The 21,090-nt window shown below is 38.2% G+C and overlaps 1 protein-coding gene and 1 long non-coding RNA gene across 11 annotated transcripts in view; both read left to right on the forward strand.

Moving 5' to 3' along the window:
- Window positions 1-21,090, forward strand: part of MYH10 (myosin heavy chain 10) — a 154,099-nt gene that overhangs the window by 44,547 nt on the left and 88,462 nt on the right. For 5 of the 10 annotated variants that reach the window (XM_032280316.1, XM_032280315.1, XM_032280321.1 and 2 more), the window contains exons 5-7: window positions 7,525-7,627; window positions 8,247-8,276; window positions 14,679-14,771. In XM_032280316.1, the coding sequence (XP_032136207.1) occupies window positions 7,525-7,627; window positions 8,247-8,276; window positions 14,679-14,771 (226 nt within the window). Of the gene's footprint in view, window positions 1-7,524; window positions 7,628-8,246; window positions 8,277-8,923; window positions 9,699-14,678; window positions 14,772-21,090 lie in introns of those variants that run through there. The other 5 variants (XM_032280319.1, XM_032280322.1, XM_032280320.1 and 2 more) reach the window with 3 other exon arrangements.
- On the forward strand, window positions 12,662-13,053 carry LOC116553143. The gene is made up of 2 exons (XR_004269650.1): window positions 12,662-12,887; window positions 12,925-13,053. It is a non-coding gene; the product is annotated as an uncharacterized LOC116553143 (long non-coding RNA).

Genomic DNA, 21,090 nt, shown 5'->3' on the forward strand with positions numbered 1-21,090 from the left:
GGAGGGTTCTCTTGGTCTGTTTGATGCTAATCAACAGCTGGGTTCATGCTTCTCAGTGCTGAAGGTCACTCTTTTCCCGATCTGGGAACCTCCCTAGGAGGGGTCAGTGGCAGCTACATGTATATACTAGGGGCTCTGCTAAAGTTTAGATGATGTTTCCTTATGTGACTGCTGAGATGTTTTCAGTTTAAAGTGATTTTCATACCACTTTAGTGGGCTATTAATCGCTTCATTGGATGCATTTCAAGTTCAATTGTAGATAGACATCAGTACACTTTCCCCCGAGTACTTCAGCATATAGTGTTAACTGAAGCCCAGTACTTTCATATTATTCTTTTGAAGCAAAATTTACTTAGAATTAAATGCATGAACCTTAAGCATTCATTTACTGAGTCACTGTATAACGTGAACCCCTATCCAGATGTAGACAGCAGTACCATCACCCAGGAAAGTTCCCTCTCCTATCCCTCCATAGGTACCTACCCCCACCTCTCTCAGCCTCATAATAGTTTAAAATTTTTTAGATACCACTAACTGTGATATTTAGTAACAGCTTTTCATGTTCATAGCTATTACAAAGTTACATTATGACCTGAAAAATATGAAAAAGTGAAACAATGTATCTTAGATTTAAGAAAATATGATATGTTCCATGGTGCCTTGGAAGATCCACCAAATACAGTACTCCAAGTACATGTGACTGGGGCCTTCTTAAACAGTCCACAGCCAAGCTAATTAAGTTTTCTGCATAAGATAACTATTTAGGGGCAATCACTCTGTGATTCTCCCCATGCTCATGTTAAATAAATTTGTATGCCTTTTATTTAAAAAATAACTGTTTAGTCAACTTTACAAACTTTACATAGTGTTTTTATATTAAGTAGCTGTATATATGAAGTACGACAAAAAGAAAATGCAACTAGACACAACATGGTCTTATTATTTCTTAATCAGTATTAAGTAGTTTGATAGCATCTCCTTAAGCTTTTGAGAAAGAAAAACTTTTTATGTAAGGAATGCAAGCCCCTTTAAATTATCAGGCCCAGAGAGGCATTGGAATGAAACACAGTTTTACTCCCTTCTTGAACTAGGTAATTGCCCTTTAAAGGCACCTGTTAAATGCGCTCTAGACTAACAGATGCCGAGTAGCCAAAAAATGCCATGCACTAGACACTATAACTCATACCCTGTAGTTCAGGAATGTATATCCAATCACTAATCAATGTTATTGAGAATTCCTGTCACACAGTTTTGTATCAGCCCACTCCTTGTTCTCTCTTTTCTTTAAAAACTGCTTGTAACAAAGGCCCAAGGAAACTTGTGTGTCCTGGGCAGCTGGCTTCAACCTTGGCCCAAATAAACTTTCTATATTAATTTTGCCTTAGCGTCTTCCCTTAGGTCAACATTTGCTCTGTAATTTACTTTTCCCCCAAAAGGATAAACCCAGCTAACCTTTTGTTTCTGCAGACTCAGGCCAGGACTTGTGAGCTCCCACTTGCAAGCCGCCTGTTTAATGGTTGTTTATCTGAGTATCCTAGCATTCTTGTATGTGGTAAAGATACTCAGGCTGCATCCTCTCTCAGGAGAGAGTAGTCTTTCATACTTGTACCCCTATAGAACTAAAGATGAAATCCTGCTTACAGTAAAATTCTCATGTTGATTTTCCTTCTCATCAGAATTAAAATTCACGAAGCAGTCACCCTTGATGAGGAAATTATTCTCTTAAACCCCCCTTTTAAAGAATACTCTGTTTATATTTTGGACTCTTAACTGCTTTAGGCAACTTGGTTTTCTCCTTTTAAGTATATTTGAGTATAATGTAAAAATTATAAAATAATGGTTGCCTCACAATGGCCTATCAAGATGTGACAATTGATGTTTTTGTAAAGGAATCCTTTCTATTGTATACAAATATTACATTAAGTAATGATGGCCAAGCCAGCCAGCCAGGATTGAGAACAGTTGATTTCTGCTAGGAATAACATAACTTAAAAGTTTTAAGGCAACTAAATCAATAGAATTGATTAAATAGCTAAGGCAACAGTGTCATGTAGTTGAAAAACCATTGTGTGGTCAGATAGAACTCTGGTGTTCTTTCTGTTCCCAGCTCGGCCATGAACTGTGTGATTCACAGATTGGATCAGATTATCATTCTCTCTAAACCCTATTTCTGTATGAGAATAACTAGGGGCAGTCACTCTGTGATTCTCCCCATGTTCATGTTAAATATATTTGTGTGCCTTTTCTCTTGTCAAAAAAAAAAAAAAAAGTATTTAGTCAATGATTTAGTCAATTTGCTTTTCTAATGATGATTTTAGATGTCCTCAAGTCCTAAAAGTTTGGAAATTATTCCTGTGTCTCACTTCGATGGTATTTATGTTTTGAAAGAAAAAAGTATTAAATCAACTTGTAAATAGAAACTTAGTATGTTTTAGGCAAATATGCAAGGAAAGGAAAAACATCCTTGGAAGTGTTTTCTCCGTTAATCTTTGCAATACCTCTGTTATGTCCATTTACTGTCACATTATCCAAGACTTCATACTAGCTAGTGCCAGTGCAATAGTGGAGACTTGAGCCCAAGCCTGTCTTGATCACAAAATCTCTGCTCTTCATAGTAAGCTGCTTTCTAAAGAGAGTTTGGAAACTATAGGAAGTCATCTACTAATGTTATATGTTTGTATATGTATAGGTAATATAGGGGGCAATATGTATATGGTGTTTTTCAATTTGAGGTTATCTAAAACAAGAACTTCACGGAAAGGGTGATTTTGAAAGTAGGCTGACTTCAATGTTACAAATATCCAGACAGGAAAAAAAAATACCAATATTTTTACCAATAAAGATCTAAAAAAAAGGTTTTCTCATTGGGGAAATCCCCATGGTCCGGAAGGGATTCAGAGAAAGGTCTCAGAATTTGTCACATATTAATGATCTGCGTCACTACTTCTTTAGGCTGTCGTTTTTTTATGTTTTTGTTTTGGATCGCACATCCGTTTGAGAAGCCAAAGCTGTAGACCTATTGAGGAAACACAAATATGTACACATTTAGAAACTCCAAATCTTTTGCTTCCGAACGTGCTTTAGCAGATACAAGACACCCCAGCTGGAAGCCTCCTTGCTTTGTTCTTGTTAGCTTTGTACTTCTACCACTCTCTTTGAAGGATTTCTTCTCCAAAAGAGCATGATGCGGGGCCTGCGGGCTTCCCCCTTAACCATAGTCCTGTCTTAGACTAGCAGTGAAACAACCAGCCACTTAAAGACTGCTTCACCATTACATCTTGTTTCGTTGATGGAAATGAGGTCAGATTCCCTTTGTCCTCACTATTTGAGGTCTTGGCCTGTTCACTTTTCTGAGGATTCTCCTCACTAATTTTCTTAGAAGTCTGCTGAGCTTTCTTTTTAGGCTCTCTTCCCCCTGCTTTTGTTCAAGCTGCTTTTACCTCCTCTGTTTCCATCTGGGACAGAGGAGCCATTTCTTATTGTTTCATTTTGTTTTTTCTATTTTTCCAAGATTTATAGTCCTTTGATCCTGGCACCTCCTTTATTAAAGTCAGATTTTAAAAATTTCTATTACCATCTTCATCATTATCGTAGCTCTTGGTGTCACCACTACCATTTATTGAGAGCCTTTTGGCCAGGGACAGTGCTAGGCTCTTTCCTGCATTATCTCATTCCTATGAAATCTCATTTTAAAGACATACAAACTGAACCTTAGAGAACTGAATAACTTGCCTAAAGCTCCATAGCTAGGGAGTAGCAGAAGGATTTGAATCTAGATAGGTCATTTTGACTCTAGCTCAGGTTCTTAACCACTATCCTAACTATTGATTCATAAAGTTTAGTAATTCAAGTCACCTCATGTATAGTAGATGAATATTTGAGTGGGCAATAATGGATAATGTTTATTCAATGCCAATTTTATGCTCTAGTTGGGCTGTATTGTTTCTTCAACAGCTCTATGCATTAGGAGCTATTATCCCCATTTTACAGTGGGGAATATAAGACCCATAGTCTATCCTCTTGGGAGCTCAATAGTAAGATTTTGAATACGTCTGTTTTTGAAGCCATGTTTTCTATAGCAGAGTTACCTTAGACAAGAAATATGTAAAATTTAGCAGGATTCATAAGCTATTGTTGAAGTATGGCTGCATAAGTGTGACAGGCAGGAAAAAATGCTTTTAAGGACACGTGAAGCATATCCAATGAGGGAGTTAGCTGGGACACCTCAGAGACAAACCAGGCTGGAAAGTAACAATCATAACTATATTTGAGACAAGTCATCATTGGTCTAAGAAAGAGGCACATTTCTTGGCATGATAAGAAATTATCTTTTTGAAACCAACAACCAACATCACGATTAACATGGAAACACTAAGTATTTCTAATAAAGTTAAGAACAAAACAGAGAGACCACCATGATAGCTAATAAGAAATTACATTTGAATAAAACCCAGATTCTTTACCATGACCTCCAGGGTCCATGGCATCCCTCCCCTTCCTGCTCCATCAGTCTTTCTGGCCGCTTCCTCCCCTGATTGTTATTTATATCAAGAGCTTGGTGTAGTCCAGGAAGGGATGGCCAGGTACCAGGATTTACCTCTCCATCTTTCTGAACACATTCCTCAGCTCTTCACTTGCTAGTTCTTGCTCATCTTTCAGGAGCCTTTTCCCTGACTTTTGTATCTAGAGGAGGGGCTGTCCTTCCTTCTCTTTTTCCTTTTAGTGTCTTTTGTAGCATTCCTTATATCCTTGTAATCTAATATTCTTACTTGTTTTTCTTATTTATTTAATGACTGTTCTTCTATTTATTTTATTTTATTTTTTTTGAGATGAAGTCTCACTCTGTCTCCAAAGCTTAAGTGCAGTGGCAAGATCTCGGCTCACTGCAAGCTCCACTTCCCAGGTTCAAGCAATTCTCCTGCATCAACCTCCTAAGTAGCTGGGATTACAGGCACCTACCACGCCCGGCTAGAAGATAACATTTTATATCACCTGAGAATGAATGTCTTTGATACTGGGATGTGGGCTGAATCATCTAGGGGGAAAAATTAGATTACATCCTTACCCCAAATCATAAATTTTTTCAGATTGAAGATTCAGCGGTAAAAATGAAACTATCAAAGTTGTAAAAGAAAACAACAGATGGGTTTAATAATACAGATGATATAAAAATGAGAGTACAGATTGATGTAATCTCGATTGCCAGAGAGGCCTCTTTTAGCGTGAATAGTGGGCAGAAACCTTAAAAGAAAAGCTTGGTAGATTTGAGTACCTAAGATTAAAACACTTCTGGATGGAGAGAAACAGAAAAGGGAACTAATGTTACTACAACATGAGGGATGGTTAATAAACTTAATATAGGACATAGCCCTATAAACAAGTACGTGGATTATGTCTAGAATTATCAGTTCCTGGGACTACAAAGGATCTAATCCAATGCCTGCATTTTATAGATTTGGGATACTGAGACCCAGAAAAGAAAATTTCCTTACTTGAGGCCAACAGTTGATCACTAGGGTTTCTTCAACCAATCTTCCCTGCGGTTGAGATTGTGGTTGTCAGGGCGCAGAGTTAAGAAGATAATGCAACCAGTAAGGCTACCAAAAAATTTAAGTTTTGGACACTTCAAACAGTACAATTCTTTTTTTCTTTCTTTCTTTCTTTTTTTTTTTTTGAGACAGGGTTTCACTGTGTTGCCCAGGCTGGGGTGCAGTGACACAATCACAGCTCATTGCAGCCTCAACTTCCTAGGCTCAAGAGATCCTCCCACTTCAGCCTCCTGAGTAGCTGGGCTAACACAATTTTCCAGCCTTGACCTCCCAAAGTGCTGGGATTACAGGCATGAGCCATTGTACCTGGCCCAAATAGTACAATTCCAAGAAAGAGTCCAGCTTTGTTAGAAAAACTAGATTTTCAATTCTTAGATTAAATGCTTAGAGGATTATTTGTTGGCAATGTATAGAATATTTTTGAGTTTGGGTTTTTTTTTTAAAGAAAAATTAATTAGATATTGAAATTTTTATTATAATCCACATTGAGAATTTTGTTGATTATAAAGTAGGTTTGCTTTGATCGTGTCTTAGGGAAGCTTCAGTGTTTGGCCAGAGGCCATAATTCAGGTATCACAGTGTGTGTAGCAGCTTGTTTGAAATTCAAGCTTAGTACTGAGTACAAATGAAAAGCAACTTTTTAAATGTGTCAGCCTTGCTTGTAAATATGAATCATTTAAAGTGGTAGTATTTATCCTCATTCACAACAAAATTCATAGTAATCACTTATTTTGACAACAAATTATGCCTGCTCTGTGTCAACACTGGGTAAGGTTACAAGGATTAAAAAGAAACAAAACATAGGCTAGGCAGGTGACTTGAGGTCAGGAGTTTGAGACCAGCCTGGCCAACATGGCTACACCCTGTCTCTACTAAAAATACAAAAACTTAGCCAGGCGTGGTGGCACGTGCCTATAGTCCCAGCTACTTGGGAGGCTGAGGCAGAATTGTTTGAACCCAGGAGACAGAGGTTGTAATGAGCCAAGATCATGCCACTGCACTCCAGCCTGGGCAACAGAGCAAGACTTTGTCTCAAAAAGAAAAAAAGAAAAAAAAAAGAAGCAAAACATAAGTAAATAAATATATGAGGCTATAGGCTCTGCCATCAGGAACCTGGCCTATGAGGCCAGCAAATAATGGGAAGATCTTTAACAAGGTGTGAATGAGGCACAACATTGACACCAGGAAGCAAAACGTCACCAGCCTCCTCTGAGAGGGGGATCTGAGAAGGCTTTCGGTGGCTTTGAAGATGAATATCAGCACCAGCAGGCATCTCAGAGTTCTTTCGGCTCCTTCAGATTAAATCATATTAATTTAATTGTTTTAGGGATTCTGTTTGTAGTGCCGGATATGTTTATGGTACTAAAGAGTTTTCTTCCTGAATGTTCTAATAAATTTCACTTCTCTGGTAGAACCTCCCACCCCCAAGGGAAAAAAAAGTATTATGAACATTTTCCTGTGTCCTTTTACTGGCATCTATCAAGAAATATTTGGGTTGGCCGGGTGCAGTGCCTGAGGCCTGTAATTCCAGAGCTTTAAAAGGCCGAGGTGAACAGATCACTTGAGGCCAGGAGTTTGAGACCAGCCTGGCCAACATGGCAAAACCCCATATCTACTAAAATATAAGAATTAGCCAGGCGTGGTGGTGTATGCCTGTAATCCCAGCTACTTAGGAGGCTGAGGCACAAAAATTACTTGAAGCCAGAAGGCAGAGGTTGTAGTGAGCCGGGATCGTGCCATTGCACACCAGCCTGGTGATAGAGTGAGACTCTGTCTCAAAGAAGAAAAATAATTATTTGGGTTTATTATTTAATACCTCTTATAAGAATAATTTTCTAACTACTGCTGAGTTATTCTTTCTATTCTCTTTATTTTTTATTAATTGTTCCAGTACAATTTAATTTTATCAATTATAATTTTGGAATGCATGTGCTGTGCTTTCATTAAAGCAGCCTATATTAATTATTTCTTCCAGGGGTGAGTCAGGTGCTGGGAAGACAGAAAATACAAAGAAAGTTATTCAGTACCTTGCCCATGTTGCTTCTTCACATAAAGGAAGAAAGGACCATAATATTCCTGTAAGTTTCTTCTCTGTTGTGTTTTAAACCTTCTTTTTTTAATTTATAATTTCAGAAACAAAAATAAGGAAGCCAATCCATTCTGCACACTGCTATAATCGACAGCTCCCTTGTTTCTACCCGCTCCCTGCCACCTACCCAGCAACACTTTTTTCCACTCCAGAAGCAAGGATACAAGGAAATTGCTGTTAAATAGGCTTTCTGACAGGGCAAACTGGAATTACGGTTATGGCTTGTATGCCTAATTTGTTGCAAAGATTTGGTGAGAATTGTTCAGCAGTACTTATGGAGACTTATTTTCCACCAAAAGAAGATGCCCTCATTTTTAGCAGTTCTTTCTGAACCTGCAGTAGCCTGTTGCTACTACCCACAGCAGCCTGAGGCGGGGGTAGAGATATGGGAAGAAGTAATGGTAGGAAAAAGGGTAAGAATAGAAATGTCAGTTATCCTTAATTTTTAGACATGCAGAAGTGGTAGTTAATACAGCCTGATTGAATGCCGGCCAAACCAGCTTCTGCAGTTCTCAACTGCACATTGGCTTGGTGCTTTGGAAATGGCTTACTGCTAGGCAAAGACTCAAACTTGCTAACATTTGCATTTATCTGTTTGTAATGAACAGCAGGAATCGCCTAAACCAGTGAAACACCAGGCAAGTGCTTTTCTTTATGCTTCTTAGTCTTGAGTGTTTGCACCAATTTCTGTCTGTAGATTGAGTCTCTGCTAGAATCAAATACCACTAGTTGTAAGTGAAATCTATCATTAAAAAAATTTAATTTTGAAAATTTATTGCTTAGAGCCTTATTCTTTCATGAGAAGCGCATGCTGTTTTGCTTTAAATTTGTTTTCTAGATAAATTTTAATATTTATTTGCCCTTTTATCATGACATTGAACTGCATGTTTATGAAGCCTATAAATGATGGTTTCCTATGTCATATACTAGGTGGAATTATTTGTATACTTACCAGATACATGGAAACCTAGCTTTATGCCATACACTACATTTTGAATTTGAGGCTACACCTTTAAAAGTTGTACCTTTGGAGCTAATAAATTTCTGATATGTTAAATTTTTATGGCATGGCATAGTTTCTGCCTATATGTGTTTTAAACTAAAAGCCCAATTGTATTTAACATATGAAATATGTTAGAGCTGGGCACAGTGGCACATCCTCAACAGTCCCAGCTGCTTGGGAGACTGAGACAGAAGGATTGCCTGTGCCAGGTATTTGAGGCTTCAGTGAGCTATGATCACACAACTGTGCTCCAGCCTGGGCAACACAGCAAGACCTCATCTCTATAAATAAGTAAAATAAATTATGATTTTCTTATGCTGGGCAAATAGTGGAAGACAGTTATTCTTCCTAATTATCAGATGCTAGCCTTTTAGCTCCATAGAGCATAGCAATGAAGAAACCAAGAATCATAGCATGACCTCTATTTCTCACTACCTGGAAGGAGGAGGAGGACAGACCTGAGCTAGATTCCTTGGATAGAGTAGGGCATCTATACTTGGATTAATCCTTTCCCTAGCATTGGAATGGCTTTGGTTTGTCTTCCACAAACATAATGATACGAAGGTAATATAAAGCCAGAAACAAGAACATTGAGTTAGGGAAATGATCTGTTAATATAAAGAAATGATCATAAATATCTAAGGAATTGCCATAGACACTGATATTTTAGGATATCATTCTTAAGATTCTTAAGAGATTGCCAGCCACCAAAGCTGTACTATACTCATGAAGACCTGTGATGTCTGTTTGCTCCTTTAGCTGCAGAATAGACCACTGATACAAAGGGTTAATGAAATAATCATTATCCTGTAGGATATTTAAAAGCCTCTTTGCCAATTAAAGAAGGAAAATCTGGACCAGAAACCAGCTTTTCTGTAAGCTTTAGAAGTACTTGCTAAATGTCCTTTTAATATGTACTTGTGTCACTACTGAAATAGTATTAAGCAATTAATACACAGATTTATGTTTTCCAAATTCCCTATGGAACACATACATCATTGTTGTTAACATTTTGTTTCGATGTCATTTTAAACTACAGAGTGGATCCCTGTTGTGTGTGAGTAGCATGCCTGCCCCACCTAGATTTTACTTTGGGTCAAATCAATCCCTGGGAAGCACATTCTCCCAAAGAAGGCAGCAGCTTCTTTGGACCATGCTTCCGGTCATGGCCGATTTGCATGTCGTACTGCATGAGCCCACTGTGCACACAATCTTCAGTGCTGCTTTTCCCGAGTTGATTTTAATAGTGGTTAAGCAGTAGCTATGCTGATGTTTTTAGAAATATTAGAAGAATATTTGTTCTCACTTTTTCTTCCCCAACACAACTGAAGAACATGAAATGCTTAACAGCATGATAGGAAATGGTCACACCCAGGAAGGGTCCTGTCAAAAAGTTACTTCTCCCCCCGCTGGGTGCCACTATCTGCGACTTCTTCACCCCACTTGAATGATTGCTTTAAAGTTATACTTACTATGTGAAGTCTGTACTTTGCAGGGTCACAGTTTCTTTTGGTTGATTTGATACCACTGGCCTATGATTTTATATTTAACTTTATAAGCAAAAGTTAAATTCCAAGGAACTATTTGTGTACATCCACCATTTTATCACCAAACAGTAGTATGAATTGTAAACACAAAGGGGAGGGTATTTCCAGGCTCCTGATTACTTTATTTGCTTATCTACTCATTCTTTTTTTGAAACAACGTAATTGAGATATAAGTCACATACCATTCAATGTACCCATTGGAAGTATACAATGTAGTGTTATTAGTATATTTACATGATGCAATTATTATCATAATCAATTTTAGAACATTTTCATCACCCCAGAAGAAACTCCATACCCATTAACAGTCACCTCCCATTTCCCCCCAGCCCCTGGCAACCACTAATCTACTTTCTGTCTCTATGAATTTGCCTATTCTGAACATTTCATGTGAATGGAATCATATACTATGTGGTCCTCCCTGGCGGTTCTTTAATTTGGCATAATATATTCAAGGTTCATCCAGATTCTAGCACATATAAGTACTTCGTTCCTTTTTATGGCCAAATAATATTCTATTAAATATGTGTCACATTTTGTTTACTCATTCATCAGTTAATGGATATGGATTTCTTCTACTCTTTGGCCATTATAATTAATGCTGCTATGAACACTCATGTACAAGTTATGGTGAGAACATATTTCTTTTTTCTTGGGTAGATACCTAGAGGTAGAATTGCTGGGTCATATGGTAATTCTGTTAAGCATTTTTAAAGAGACTGCACCATTCTACATTCTCACCAGCAGCGTGTGAGAGTTTTGAGTTTCTCCATGTCCTCATCGACACTTAGTGTTGTCTGTGTTTTTATTAAAGCCATCCTAATGAGCGGTGTGCTCAGTCTTTTATGTTTACCTTTTAATTTTTGTCTTCATTTTCAAAAAATGAACAAATACAAGCAAATCAGTTTTCAAAATTAAAGTCACAATACTTAAGTAAACTTTAAATAAACATTATCTATGAACCTTTGTTATACTTTTTATAACAAAATTAAAGGTCTTACTTGGCTATATCCCCTTAGTATCCACGCTGCAGATGCAGCGTCTGTGTGCCCTCTTTCCTCATAAGACGTTGCTCTTAGAGACCCTCAAGTCTAGCACAGAGTTCACTGCCACTCCAAAGCCTCAACACAGTGCCATTTCAGAGCAGACTTGAAAATGATTAAGTTCTAAAACTTGACCATCCCCTACGAATGATTCCTTCAAGCCAGCTCACTTGCCTCCCTGTCTTTCCAGTCATATTCAAGACAACTTTGTATCCTTCCTCAACCTGATTTAAACTGTCCTGAACCAAGACAGAAAGGTGATAGATAGCAAGTAGTAAGTAATTAGAGCCTGTCAGGTGAGATTAGAGTCTGGTTTTCAATATGTGATTGGTTGCTGCCGCCTGCTTTTAACCCTCCTGCAGCTCTGCCCTGCCAGGCCTGCAAGGTATAGCCCAATCCCAGCCTGAGTCCCCTTGCTGGCTGAACTGGAGTTTTGAAAGAGGTATATATTTTTAACCATTTCAAACTAATGCTGTATCATATAGTGAAGTGTATATTATATACTATGTAATAATCCCAGGAGTATAGTTTTCACTATTACTGGTAAACCTTTAAAGCGTTATATAACTCTAAATATTTAGAACTTTAAAAATCATTTCAATAGCTAAGGCTGCTTTTTTTTTTAATATTCCAAAATAATATTATAGAATAGAAACAGGAGACATTGCCCATCCACTTCTAGAGGAAAAGTGAATAGTCACTGCCCCCGATGGTTTATAAATGCCTTCATAATTTGGTTGAGATTTGTTAGCACCATTTATCTAATTATGAAATTGGTCAACACAGAAATTGCCTTATTTCATGTTAATTTCTATATGCTGTGATAATTGGCTTTGTGCCAGGTTTTCGGGGCTTTATTTATGAGTTTTTGAGATTGTTGCTCAATCTAACCAATGTCCACTAAAATACCATGACGCTATTAATGTCGTGGGACCCACAGCAGGAACGGAGGAGTACATGAGTCCACAATTACCATGGTGACTATGAGGACCCATAAATCTTCTTGCTGCCTTTGGCTCACCACCATTCCCTCCCTAAATACTACTAGGATTCTGGGTGTCCAACCTTTTGGCTTCCCTGGGCCACACTGAAAGAAGAAAAATTGTCTTGGGCTACGCATACAATACACTAACAATAGCTGAAAAACTATTTTAAAAAAAAGGTTTGTGCATTATTTTCATGATATCTGCCATCACAGATAAGCAAAAAAGTCCTCACATTTAAAGGGTTGGACACCTGTGGAACCTCTGATTATACATTCATTCAGCAAACATTTCCCAAGCATCATTTTGACCTGATACTGAGTTAGGCACAGGGAATACAACCAGGTTACTTGAAGCCAACACAAGACGAATAGAATCAGTGGATCTCTCTTTCTCTTTCTCTTTCTCTTTCTCTTTCTCTTTCTCTTTCTCTTTCTCTTTCTCTCTCCTTCTCTCTCTCTCTTTCTCACACACACACACTCTTACACATGTGCACGCACACACGGGAAAAGAACCAGTAAAAAAATTTGACCCAAATAATCCTTTTAGCCATATCTAAGTAATATTAAAATAAGTATTAAAATAAGATATGCATTGCTGGCTTTACCTCCAAGATGGGAAAACTCTTTAAAGATGGACTAGGGAAGTCTTTTTCTTATGACTTGGTAGGATAGTGTGTGATTTTAAGAAATCCATAGTCTGTAGGATAGTGTGTGATTTTAAGAAATCCATAGTCTAACAGTAGATATTTAGTATTAAGGTAATGCCCCACTTACCAGAATGCCAATGTTTTTCCAAGTTTCCACATTCTCATCACATAGATTGAATTAGGTTTAAAACAAAAAGGCTTTTAGAGACCCAACAGTTGATGCAAAGTGAGTAAACCAAGGGCTTTGCAAGATATTAGTCATAGGAATGCTGATGGAAGTGACTGCTGACCCAGTTGGGGGAAATGCAGTCTATTCTACAACCAAATAATGACTGCCATTTTTAATGATGGCTCTCAGTCATCAGAGTTGTTCGGGATACCATGCTTAAGAAAGTTTGGCAGCAGGTAATGGTATAGAAAAACTTACAGCAAAAATAGTCTGGTAAGTATTTTGAAGTTAAGAAACTAGAAGATTTGTTGTGCAGGGAGAAAACTGTCTAATGCCAAGAAAATGAAGCGATGCCATGTAATGACATCCATGTAGCTTGAGATTCTTGACAAGACTGGTTCCTGACTGGTTTTAGTTGAACGTAGTTGTAGACTGTAGTTAAGACCTGTGAACATGCAGACAGTCCTGATCATGCTGTAAAGGACGTACACAGAGCAGGTCCCCTTCCTATGTAATGTGCCTCAGGAACATTTCCCCACCCTTTCAGCTGAGTGACAGTCCACACCAGGGTGGCATGGCAGAACTATATGGATGACATATATTTGTTCTTTTTTTGAATTTGATGGTGATACAGTGCATCACATACCAAATGCCACTAATTCAAAAGCCTTATGTGAGGTTCTTTATGGTGCATCTTTTTTGCTTCGAGTATCACATTTCCTAGCAGTTTTTATTTAGTTAGTTTTTCTTTAGGTCCAAAATACTGTGGGTATTTTAAAATATAGGGGTAAGATTTATGTTTGGAAAAAGCAGGTTTACTTAAGTCATAAAATATAATTCTGAAATTACATTCCAGAAACATAACATCACTTCTAGTGCTTTTCATGGCCAGAAATGGCATCGCGCTTTCTCATACAGCTCTCTGTTGTCTTTCATGATTAAAGTACATATTAATATACATCTTTTGTTTGTAAAATGTGTTTTATAGCCTCATTTACATGTAAGTAAAGAGACTGACTAAAGCAGACATTATACCAAATACCCTCTACTCAGCCTTTCAAATCTGAGCAAGTCAGTAGCATCAACATCTTTACCATCCTGAGATAGAGATATTATATGAAATTCCTTGGAAAACTGGAAAGTGTTATATCAATACAGTAGTAACTGTTAAATTAACTGCCTTAAAGCTTTCACATAAGGCGGAGTTAAACAGAAGTATTAATATGGTCTCTCTTTTTTTTTTTTAGAAGCATTAATGTGTTCTTAATTGGAGTATCATGCGAAATTTCATTTCATGAAAGCCAGTCTGTTTTATTTTCGAAATTCTGTGCCTGATTTATGTGCCCTGTGCTTAAGTTTATCTTCTCTGTTCAGTGTGACATTTTCTTCTCCTTGTGATCACTTTATAGATGCTAATTTTTTTCTTTTAGTAGAGTTTATTATCATAACCAGGATTAAGAAGCCAACAAAAGTTGCTGGATGGCAAATAGAATGAAAGATCTGAGGAAAGATGCAGTTTCTTTTTTAAAAAAATTTTCCCTGATAACTTGAGTAAAAACATTAGATTAACATGCATCTGCTATTATTTGTGTGTGTGTGTGTGTGTGTGTGTGTGTGTGTGTGTGTGTGTGTGTAATGTCTTTTAGGGGGAACTTGAACGGCAGCTTTTGCAAGCAAATCCAATTCTGGAATCATTTGGAAATGCGAAGACTGTGAAAAATGATAACTCATCTCGTTTTGTAAGTTTAAAAGCTTTTAATTCCTTAGATTTCTAGTTAAATGTCTACTGTGATTAAGCAAATGAATTACTTTTCTTTCTACATTTTAAGAAGCTAATAGATGTAGTGTAGAACAGTGCTGTTCTGTAGACGTAATACAAGCTCACATGTAATTTTTAATTTTTTAGTAATCACATTTTTTAGAAAAGGAAATGTATATGTAATTTTAATCATTTTGCTATACAGAAATATGTAACTCTGTGTCTTATTTTATGGATATGTTATTTAACCTCTCTGAGCTTATTTCTTTATCTTTGGGCCTGATAATAACACCTGTCATGGAATTGGAGCGGAGATTAAACGGTGTGCACGTTGAACACTTACCACAGCACTAGGCATAGTAAACATTCAACACATTAGATGTAGTAAACTGACCTTTGACCTTTTCCTGTCTTGCTATTTTCTGTGGGATTTGGACTTCAGAATAATTTGTCTCTACTATTACTTCTCTTTACATTTTTTTTTCTTGAGACAGTGTCTTGCTCTGTCACCCAGGCTGGAGTACAGTGGCACAGTCATAGCTCTCTGCAGCCTCCAACTCCTGGTCTCAAGGGATCCTCCTGCCTCAGTCTCCCAAGTAGCCGGAACTACAGGCCCCCACTGCTTCACCAGGCTAATTTAAAATTATTATTGTTATTTTTTAGAGACGGGAGTCTCATTATGTTTTCCCTTACTTTGCGAGGCTGAGGCAGGAGGATCACTGGAAGCCTCAGCCTTCCAAAGTACTGGGATTACAGGAATGAGCCCCCACTCCCAGCCTAAAAATTCTCCTTAGCTGTTCAACTTGAAAGCTTTCCTTTCCCTCTCGGTTTTACTAGCTGTACCTGTTGACCCAAGAATGTTATCCTAAGTGATGGCCAGGTCTCTGTTACTTCGGGGACACGGCCCCTCTCCATCCCAGCTGCTCAGCTTCAACAGTGTCACAGCAAATAATCTCTAAACCCATATTCAACACAATGGACATTCTTCCAGTAAGTCTTTTGCCTTCGATTATGGTCATCAAGTTTCAGAAACCCCTTCCATAGTTAGACTAAAGAAGGACCTCATTGTTCAATTATTTCCACTTAAGTTGTTCGGATAAATTCTTCTCTTTTTTTCTCCCTGCTCTGAAGTATTGGTAAAAGTCAACAAGGCCAGAGTAAAAGAGACCTCAGTTTTAACAGTTTACTGATAGATAATGTGGGGGTCTAGTGTCATTGTGATATGCTTTTCGAAACTGAGAATGTAACATCATGGTCTGCACGTTAATTTTCTGATGGCGTGGTTGCCGTGATTAGTGGAAGTGACCAGATCTTGGATCACAAAGGACCCAGCAAACACAAGGGCAACCAGAAAGCCCCCTGTATTAGTTCTATAAGGCTGCCATATAAAAATACCACAGACTATGAGCGGCATAAACAACAGAAATGTATTTTTTCACAATTCTGGAGGCTAAAAGCCTGAGCAAGGTGTTGGCAGGATTGGTTTCTTCTGAGGCCTCGTGTAACTGAACCCAAGTTCAGCTGCTTACCATGTGAAAGCCGTGTACAAGAGATGAGAGTTGGTGGGAGGAAAAGTAGGTTTATTTGGAGAGCCAGCAAACAAGGAATATGGTGGACCAGTGTCCCAGAGGACCCTCTCAAGTCAGAACACATTTTAGGCTGTTTTTATGTTAAGGCAGGGAGAAGGAAAAGGTTGGGATTAAGAGGTAACTGACGACCACAGACATCTGGACACCAGCAGGGGTTCAAGGAGGTTGGGAATATCTTTGTCCTTAGTGAAGTCACAGTGCTCCTATAAATCTTTTACGAAACATAGTTGTTCACACACTTTTCCTTTAATCTCAGAGTTCGTTTTAAAAACTACCTGATTGCTGTTTTTACCTATTATGTTAGTGCTCTAAAATTATCCTTGCCTGTGTGCAGGAATTGGTAAAGGCCCCTTAAATAAAAATGGAGTTAGTTATGTTAATTCTCTTGCTGTTTCACTGTACACTCTTTATGGCTTGTAGATGGTCATAGTCTCCCTGTGTCTTCACTTGGTCTTCCCTCTGTGTGTGTGTGTGTCCTAATCTCTTCTAAGGACACCAATTATATTGAAGTAGGGCCCACCCTAATGACCTCTTTTAATTTAATTACTTCTTTAAAGACCCTCTTTCTAATTACAGTCCCATCATGAGGTCCTGGAGGTTAGGACTTCACCACATGAATTTGCGCGGGGACGCATTTCAGCCCATAGCACCCTCAGAGATAGTTTCATGCAAGACGCTTTCCGAGTTATGTAAGAAATAGGACTGTATTTTCTTAGAATATTGTTTATTCCCAGTAAGATAAAATTTTAAGATTGGCGTTATCCAAGTTCATCTAGTAATTTAGCTTTTTATGTGCAAAGCAGGGTAACAAATGTGCCTGTGTCAGTAGGAGGCATGCCTGTGACTTGACTTGGGGATTTATAAACAATCTGAGGAAACTGCATTCCTTGACTTTCTGTCATTCTCCTGGATCATCCCCATTGAGCCTGAGCCACAATTAAATCTGAAATTTTCCTACTGAAATGCCCTGTGTTTAGTGGCTATATCACAGGATAGAAGCAACAGTGAGCTGCCAGCTTTGGTATGTGAATCACCATCAAGATCTTCAAGGACTTCTTTTTGGAAAATCGTTTATCTTACCACAGAAATCAAGTTACTAACCTATTCTGATTCTCCCAGCTCTAAAACCATACCCTAAATTCAAGAGAAACAGTTTTGTGCTCAGTTGTCTCATTTTTTTCCTGGAAAAGATAAATTGCTACTAAGCTGTCATTTGTGTCCTTGGGTAAAGACTGTAGTGATTCTAAGTATAAGATTTATCTCCCTGCCAGGGTGTGCTTCAACTCATTATTTTAGTGTTTAGGACAGATATAATTCTGTATTAGTTACCAATTGCCACATAGCAAATGATCCTAAAACCTGGTGGCTTCAGGCATCGATTATCTCACAGTTTGTGTGTGTCGGAAAGTCAGTAGCAGCTTAGCTGGGTGACTCTGGCCCAGGGTCTCCTCAGAGGTCGTCACTAAGATGTTGTTGGCAACAGCTGTAGTCATCTGAAGGCCTGACTGAGGTGGGAGGATCTCCTTTAAATCTTCCTTAGGTAGTTCTTGGTGGGAAGTCGCAGTCCAGCATGGCTTTTGACTGGAGGCCTCAGTTCCTGAAGTTGGAGGCAGCCTCTCCATAGGGCTCCTTGAATGTCGCCATGCTATGGCAGCCAGCTTCTCCCAGAGCGAGTGGTCCAAGACAAAAAAAGACAGAAGTTAAACACCCTGCCTTGGGAATCACATGCCATCCCTCTGTGGTCTTCTATTGGTCATACAAACCAACCCTGATACTGTGTGAGAGGGGACTGTGAATACCAGAGATGGGGATCATTGAGGTGAGGCTGTCTTGGCTATCATGGTTACCATGAATACTTATAGGGATCATTGATGTATATAGAGTTGTAATCTGTAATTGGCATGAGTCTAGGTTAGTGGTTCATAATTGGAGGCTCTGCAAGGGACATTGGCAGTGTCTGGAGATATTTTTGTTTGTTTAGCTAGGGGGATGGGTAGTGATGTGCCACTGGCATCTAGTTGGTAGAGGCCAAGGATGCTACTAAAAATCCTCCAATGCACGGGACAATCCCCACAGCTTAGACTTATCAACCCCAAAATGTCAGTTATGCTAAGATCGAGAAACCCTGCTCTAGATCGTTCCTTCAAATGATAGTCTAAATTAAGGTAATATTTATGAAATGTATTTGCAGAGTAATACATGAGTCTATTTAATGCTTGTTATTTATACATCCTATTACAAAGGTTGGTAATCAAGTCTGATAGGAACCTGTTTTACATCCTGTTGGTAGGAAGAACTAGATTGTTTTCTAGCCACATGGAAGCAGCACATAGGGAAGGAGCAAGAATCAGCCATTGAATCCAAATCTTCACAAATGCATTTCAGCTGAAGTACTGCCTTTCAGAGTGCCTGCACTACTATGTAATAACATTTAAGTGCATTCTAATATAGTAAAAACTGATTTGTTTTTAGTAGGAAACAGATTTTTTATTGAGGCATTATTCTTAGACGTAGCTTTCAATTCGACCAATAAACAAAGGTATCTTTAAATTGTTTACTATGGGCTTTCATTCTTAGAAAGTCAACTTCTATTGATAGGTTTTTTTTTTTTTTTTAGTAACAGCTTATTCCTATCTACTATTATCATAAGGCATTACCTACACAGTACTAAACAAGTAGTTGATCTTAGTAGCTGCATTAAAAATAAATAATTAGGTCAATGGATTAAATAATGTTCAGTTAAAATTTCCCTTTAATATTTCTCCATGGGTGTTCTTGGGGTTTGAAAGAAACCATTGTAGACTCACTTTTAAATTCAGTTCTGTGTAATTTTGATGTTTGAGTTGTTATTTAGTTCTGTTAATTATTAAGCACCTATTCTTTGCCAGCCACTGTGCAGCTCAGTTGATATCTCTAAATGAATGTCAATAGATTCCTCAAGTTTAACATATTCCAAATGAAAATTTTTCCTTTCCTTTCAAAATTTGTTCCTTTATGTCTTATGTCAATAAATGATACCCTCAAATCACCAGTTGCCTGATCTTAAAATAAAAACAATAGCAAAACCTAAGAAAACAAAATGCCTAGGAATCAGCCTTTTTCTCATGGCCCACATCCAGGCCAGCAGTGAATCCTGTTGGTTAAACATCCAGAAGGTGTTTCAAATCTGCCCACATTTCCTCTCCCTACTACCTTCTCCCAACTAGTTACTTAGTCTAAAACCCTAGTGAGGAGATTTCTTTTATTATTCTTTATCACAGTATCCTATTTATTTCCCTCATAGCACCAATCAGGAGCTGTAACTAATTGCTTTGCTTATTTATTGTCCTTCCTAGTAGAATGTCTAAGATTTTTGACAGTAGGGACTTTGTATCCTTGGTTCCCAGTATAGCGCCCCACAGGGTGTTGGTATGCAGTAGGCATATTTATGGAATTCATTTGCTTAAAATGTGGCAGACACTACAAAGTGCCATACACTCTTCTAGGCCCTGGGACTATATCAGTGGACAAATATATCTAGCCCTGTAGAGCACACCTTCATATTGGTTTTAACTTTAATGTTTTCAATGGCATGCCATGGTATTGTTGAGCTTAGGGAAGGTAGTACATGTGCTAGATCCTCAGAGGATATGTATGCCCCCATTTTAGAAGCATGGGTAGAGAGCAGGTGGGAGGCAGTGGCTCCATGGGCAGGCCAGGCCTTGGGTTGAGATCAGTTACATACTAAGAGTAATATGATGTTAAAAAATGAGTTGTGTATACAGTGAAATTTCATATAGTCATATTTACAAGCTACATGCTTACAGTAAAAATATTTGAGACTATAAACTCCATAAGCTTTAGAATCCATTTGGTTCCATTTCTTTGATCTAATATAGATGACTAATTTCCTGAAGAATATCTTTTCTTTCAAAGATACTAGCATATGGTTTATATTAAAGGGATTCTTTCTTTAGGAGAGCATTACCCTTATGAAAATAATCATTCACAGTTAGTCCAGTTCTCTGTTTATGGAGAAGTAAAATGCATTCCAGATGGAGGAGATTTATGTAAAATGAATCTCTTATAATGAAACTTTAAAAACAGGGACTTCAATTTCAAAATGATTGTTTGGATCAGCAGTTACATCTTCCCTCGCAGAGTTTTAGTTAGAATCACTTTCTTGGCCTGGCGTGGTGGCACACGCCTGTAATCCCAGCACTTTGGGAGGCCGAAGCGGGCAGATCACGAGGTCAGGAGATCGAGACCATCCTGGCTAACACGGTGAAACCCTGTCTTCACTAAAACTACAAAAGATTAGCTGGTTGTGGTGTCACATGTCTGTAGTCCCAGCTACTCGGGAGGCTGAGGCAGGCGAATCGCTTGAACCTGGGAGGCAGAGGTTGCAGTGAGCCAAGATCATGCCACTACACTTCAGGCTGGGCGTCAGAGTGAGACTCCGTTTCAAAAAAAAAAAAAAAAAAAGAATCACTTTCTCTATTTCCACAAATTCTTTCTCTCTCTCTCTAACAAGCTGACTTCAACCAGTTTGGCAATTTCCAGCTATTATGTACCTTTTGGTAGATAAGTATCCTCTAGCAGTTAGAGCTAGGTAAGGGTTCTAGGTGTCCTCCTTACAGTTTGGTGACCAAGTTATAATGAAAGCACATCAGGATTTTATACCCTCATATCTGTTTATCAGCAGGCAGGCGCTGAAAACAGTTGTGGAAG

Source organism: Sapajus apella, unplaced genomic scaffold, assembly GCF_009761245.1.
Source record: "Sapajus apella isolate SASKATOON/1434 unplaced genomic scaffold, GSC_monkey_1.0 scaffold12, whole genome shotgun sequence".
NCBI classification, from domain to species: Eukaryota; Metazoa; Chordata; class Mammalia; order Primates; family Cebidae; genus Sapajus; species Sapajus apella.